This window comes from Physella acuta, unplaced genomic scaffold, assembly GCF_028476545.2.
Source record: "Physella acuta isolate Inbredline_101_S28 unplaced genomic scaffold, ASM2847654v3 ptg001112l, whole genome shotgun sequence".
Classification (NCBI taxonomy): Eukaryota; Metazoa; Mollusca; class Gastropoda; family Physidae; genus Physella; species Physella acuta.
The window spans coordinates 395,001-400,159 of record NW_026732629.1 but is presented as its reverse complement, the minus strand read 5'-3'; the positions used below and the strand labels follow the sequence as shown (position 1 = coordinate 400,159).

Genomic DNA, 5,159 nt, shown 5'->3' with positions numbered 1-5,159 from the left:
ATATATATATATACATATATATATATATATATATATATATATATAAATTAATAAACTATGATTTTAAAATTTCATTGAAATAATTGTTGATAATTAAAAAATGTTATACTTTATTCACAATCATTAGGCAACGTTTTTTATTTGCTATTAGAAACTAGTTATATTTTGATGTGATGATCACCAAAGTTACCTCTGAACTTGCTCAGCTCTAAATGGTACCGGGCATGTCCCAACGAGCTCTCTACTTTTTAGTTTGCCTACAGTCCAAAACTACATATCAAATATCTCTGTGTGGATTATATTCCTGATGCAACTACCTAAATACAAGTATACAGAAAATTTTTATCAGCCACCAAGAGAGTTCAATGGAATGATACGAAACATGCCCCTCACCTTACAAATCATATAGTTATTAGACTTAGCATATAGCTTGCCCACGTCCTTGCATTCACACTCAGCTTTCGTGTTTGTCAACAATAATAACATAAGGAAACACAAGAATTAGAGGCAGGGAGAGATTAACCTAATCCATGAACCATTGGATACACTGTATATCGAGAAACGCAAGTGATCGAACTATATTTTCTAAATTATAACTACCTCCCTAATCCTAGTCTTAACAATATTAATTAACCATTAATTAGTAGGCAGACTAATTAAAAAGAAACATCACGCGTGCGTATATTTTAGTGAGATTGTGTTTATGTTGTTAGTAATACATTCAAATCTTGAACATCCGAACCAAACCCTTCCTTAGCCTAACTAGCCTTAACCTTCACCTAACCTTTAACCTAGACTTTCCCACATTACAACGTATTTCTCTGTGGATGTGCTGAGTCAGCATAAATCAAGACTAGTCGGTTGTTTTAATAACAAAAGAAAATGTTCCTTCAGGCATCTCTTCGGGGGAGGGGGGGAGGGAGGGGCGTACCCCCTCCCTCTCCGAAGGGAAGGGATCCTACAGCCCTTCCCCCCCCCCCCCTCCCCCCGAACGAATTTATAGAGAAAAAATTATAGAGAAAATGTATAGAAAAAATATATACTGTTACCAGTGTCCGCACCCTCCCCCTCCCCCCCCCCCCCCCCCCGAAATATTTTTAACCCGCCCCCCTCCGAAAGTTTCAAGTGCCCCCCCACCCCTGGAGAAAAAAGTCTGAAAGAAACACTCCCCCCTCACCCCCAGAGGCTCATTACCTAAATCAAACCAATCTATCTCCTACAGGATATTCTTATTTTTATCTAGAAAGCCGTTGATTATTCTGTCAATAATACATCGATTTCTCGCGAGGCTGAAGGCTATAGCAGGTATTCCGTTCACCTTTCACCTTGTCCGCAATTCCTCTCATGTTTATAAATACCTTACGGCTACCGGGCTTCCCCAGCATCGCCGCATTCAACATAATGACGTCACTTCCGGAAATGTTCGACCTCGGCTCTATTGTGTGGAATGTTTCGCTGTACGCCAAATAATGTAGTTCCGGCACTTTTTCGCACTTTCCTGTTTACTGAGGCATGTCGGGATGGGGTGAAGGTCGTTGCTAGCAGTGTACGGGCCTGTCTGGCACTTGTGTACACTTCTACTGGCACCTGGGGTGTTGTAGTTGGCTATACTCAATTTATCTTAGTACGCATGTACATATACGCACACGTACATATACACGAACATGAACACGTACAAGCACATGTACATGTACACTTACAGACACATACGCATATACACACGTGCGTTTATGCGCGCGTGAGTGTGCTTATGTGTGTTTATGTGTCTGTGTATGTAAGCACACGCACAAGTGTTCAAACATAATATCATATTCAGGAGTTATTTTTTTTATTGTAATAAACTTTATTTATTAAATTAAACAGATTGTCTCGCACTGCAGAGCACAAAAATAGTTTTTCAATATTGCACGCATAACGATGAAGAATGTAAGAGAAAGTGCAAAAAAAAAACAACAGATGGTACAATGATCGATCCAAAATTGATGTTACATTAATCCAAAATTAATTTGTATCAATCCAAAATAGATATTATATTAATCCAAAATTGATTTGTATCCATCCAAATAGATATTATATCAATCCAACATTGATGTTATATTGATAAAACATAAAATCACAAGCGTGGAATAAAATTCACCAAATCAAGAATTTTAGCATCAATGTCTTCATTAGAATTAGAATAAATACCGTATCGCTTTTGTAAATAGGTAATGTCATTTTTTCTTTAAATTTAATGCAGCATTCTTCATCTTTGTTTATAATTTAACGTTAGGTCTAGTTTAGGATATAGCGCTAGCCAAAAGAAAGTTTTTGTAAACACTATCAAAAGCCACATAACAACACGTCTCAATAACAGCACAAAGTTAATACAACATAGGTAAAAATCCTTACTTCGATCATTCACAAAGTTAACAATATCGTGCATCGATGCTGACTTGCTTCATTAGTGTCCTGATATATGCTATGCGTATGTTATTTTTTTCAATAGGGCACGTGATTAAATAACACATGTTTATATACGATAACCATTTGTAAAATAATTATCATTAAAAAAGTTTTAAAAACCCACGTTTTCTGATTGAATTAAAAAGTAGAAAATAAATGCTATACATCACAATAATGCAAGCGATCACTCTACTATAAGCGATGAAAAACGATGAAAATTTCAGCGCGCTAGCTAACTGGGAAGTGTCCGAAATTTCGATCGCAAGATTTGATTGGAAAACCAAACAGACGGGAAAGCAAGTTAAAGAAAACGTTGGAAAAATAGCATAACTATTGGTTTCGATAGAATATGTACATCTATGAATATATAGATCTATATTTATATAATATATATATATTTTTGTTTATGTAGCATATATGCTTACATGCGGGTTGGGATATTAAATAAATGTCCCAAACTGTGATTTAGTGAAGAAATATTTTTTTATTCTTTATCGAAAGACAATGGAGGGGAATCTTCAACCCTTAGTTAAAGTTAATCATAATTTTCACGTGGTTTTAAGGTTATAAGAATAATAAAAATTGACGGACAAAGTCGAACAAGTAGGCACTGAAATCAATTCTTTCAAAGATTGCGGGAAAGATGATGTCTCGGAATTTTAATGATTCTGAGAACTCAAGGCAACCTCCGACTAGAGAGAGATGGCACAAGAAAACGGATGTATTGGATAGTGCAGGACAGAGAACTCTAGTCGGATTTTGTTAGAGACGGACTGATTTCGTGATGGTGGTGAGGATGATGAAGATTTTAGTGATGTTGATAGTGAAAGCTGTGATTGTGAAGGTGGTGTTGATTGTTGTGGTGGTTAAGATGGTGATGGTGATGCTGATGATTAACATGGTGATGTTGTTGGTGAAGATGGTTATGGTGATGGCGATTTTTTTTAATGACGTTGACAATTATATTAACTAGATATATAAGCCCACACTCACACTAATCTATTATCCACACACAATCACAATCATCATTAACTTACTGACCTAACAACCCACACGCTGACACCTCGCTATCTCTTGCAACCTTTGACCCTCCTCATGCAATGATTGACCAGCAGAGGCACGTCCAGCAGGACGATGCATGCGATAGAACAGCCCAGGAAGATGCAGGCAACCACGCCAGACACCTCGGCCGTCGTCCGGCCGTCGTAGGCGGAGATTTTCTTCCTCCGCGAGTTGGAGAGTTCCCCGTGGTCTAGGCTTAGCTCGGCCACGATGGACGCTACCAGGGCGTCGATTTGGGACGGGGTCAGCGACGTCGTTGGGTCAGAGTTCAAGGGGTCGCCACTCAAGGCCGACTGGAATGTTCAGAAAGAGTTTATTTTTTTGGCTGCATCGATACTATGATTCAAGGTGTATGGTGGGGGGGGGGGGGGGAAGGGATAGAAGGAAGAACTCGAAAATTAAAATACATTGTACTCGTTTGCAGAGGCGTAGCGACGGTGGGAGGGGGGTACATATGTCCCCGGGCGCTGATCATAGGAGCGCCAAAGTAAGTTGAAAAAAATTAAAAGCTCATTTTAGCTGCAGTTTTGAATTATAAATATTAAAAAATACATGAGGGGGGGGGGCGCCAAATTTTAAAGTTTGTCCCGGGGCGCCGGGAGGGGTCGCTACGCCTCTGCTCGTTTGAATTGAGATTAGATCAGCCGGTTAGAACATATGATTATATGTTGCATATAGTTTCAACGATAATGTTTGACAGTGACCGCTATTGTAACTAAAACTAGAATAACAGACAGGTAGACAGACAGACAGACAGACACAGAGACAGACAGAGGTTGGAATCAAGTGATTGTCAAGATAATAATCAATTTTATCGGAAATTCTAAACGTGATTAAAAAAATTAAAATGAAAGATCACGTGACTACTTACTCTGTGTGGTGACGTACTTCCAATGCCAGACAACAATGTATTCCCGGGGCTGTCGGCTCCAACTGGCAGCGGAAGTGACGGCGTCGGCCCACTTGATGACGTCACATACAGCGTAGACGTGCATGTGTCGCTGGCGGCTGTCACGTGGTTTGTGACTGTTTCCGGCTCTGGGCAGTCTGAGAAGCTGTGTGGGAGCTGGGAGCCGGAGAAGGAGGCTTGGAGCTGAATGCTGGGCGTGGCTGGGTTTGAAATAAGCTGAGTCGCCAGTGAGCTGGTGATTAGGGTATTCAGAGTTTTCAAATATTACTCATTTATCATTCTATATTCTATTGGAATATTATTCGAATATTTACAAAACATATACACAAAACTAGCAGATTTTAAACAAATGTTGCAGGAAAATTTGCTTTAATTTCCATCAATAAAATTAATTTTATCTCTATGACATACACTTGATGTATGAGAAAATTATGTTGCAGATTTATATGCCAGGGTTACCAAATTCAGTTGAAAGGCTTTCACGGTAAAGTGGCGTTCAATAATGACGTTGAGATAAATATATTTTTATTATATTTGTATTATATATATATATATATATATTATATATATATATATATATATATATATATATATATATACATATATACATATATACATACATACATATATATATATATATATATATATATATATATATATATATATATATATATATATATATATATATATATATATATATATATATATATATATATATATATATATATATATATATATATAT

General features: G+C 37.4%; 1 protein-coding gene across 1 annotated transcript in view; it reads right to left on the bottom strand.

Annotated features, from left to right (window-relative positions):
* Positions 1 to 3,512: 3,512 nt before the first annotated feature.
* LOC131955875 (uncharacterized) overlaps positions 3,513 to 5,159 on the bottom strand; it is a 4,873-nt gene continuing 3,226 nt past the window's right edge. Inside the window, exons 4-5 of the mRNA XM_059320173.1 lie at positions 4,379 to 4,649; positions 3,513 to 3,800 (exon numbers count right to left, since the gene is read on the bottom strand). Of these exons, the coding sequence (XP_059176156.1) occupies positions 3,513 to 3,800; positions 4,379 to 4,649 (559 nt within the window). The remainder of the gene's footprint in view (positions 3,801 to 4,378; positions 4,650 to 5,159) is intronic.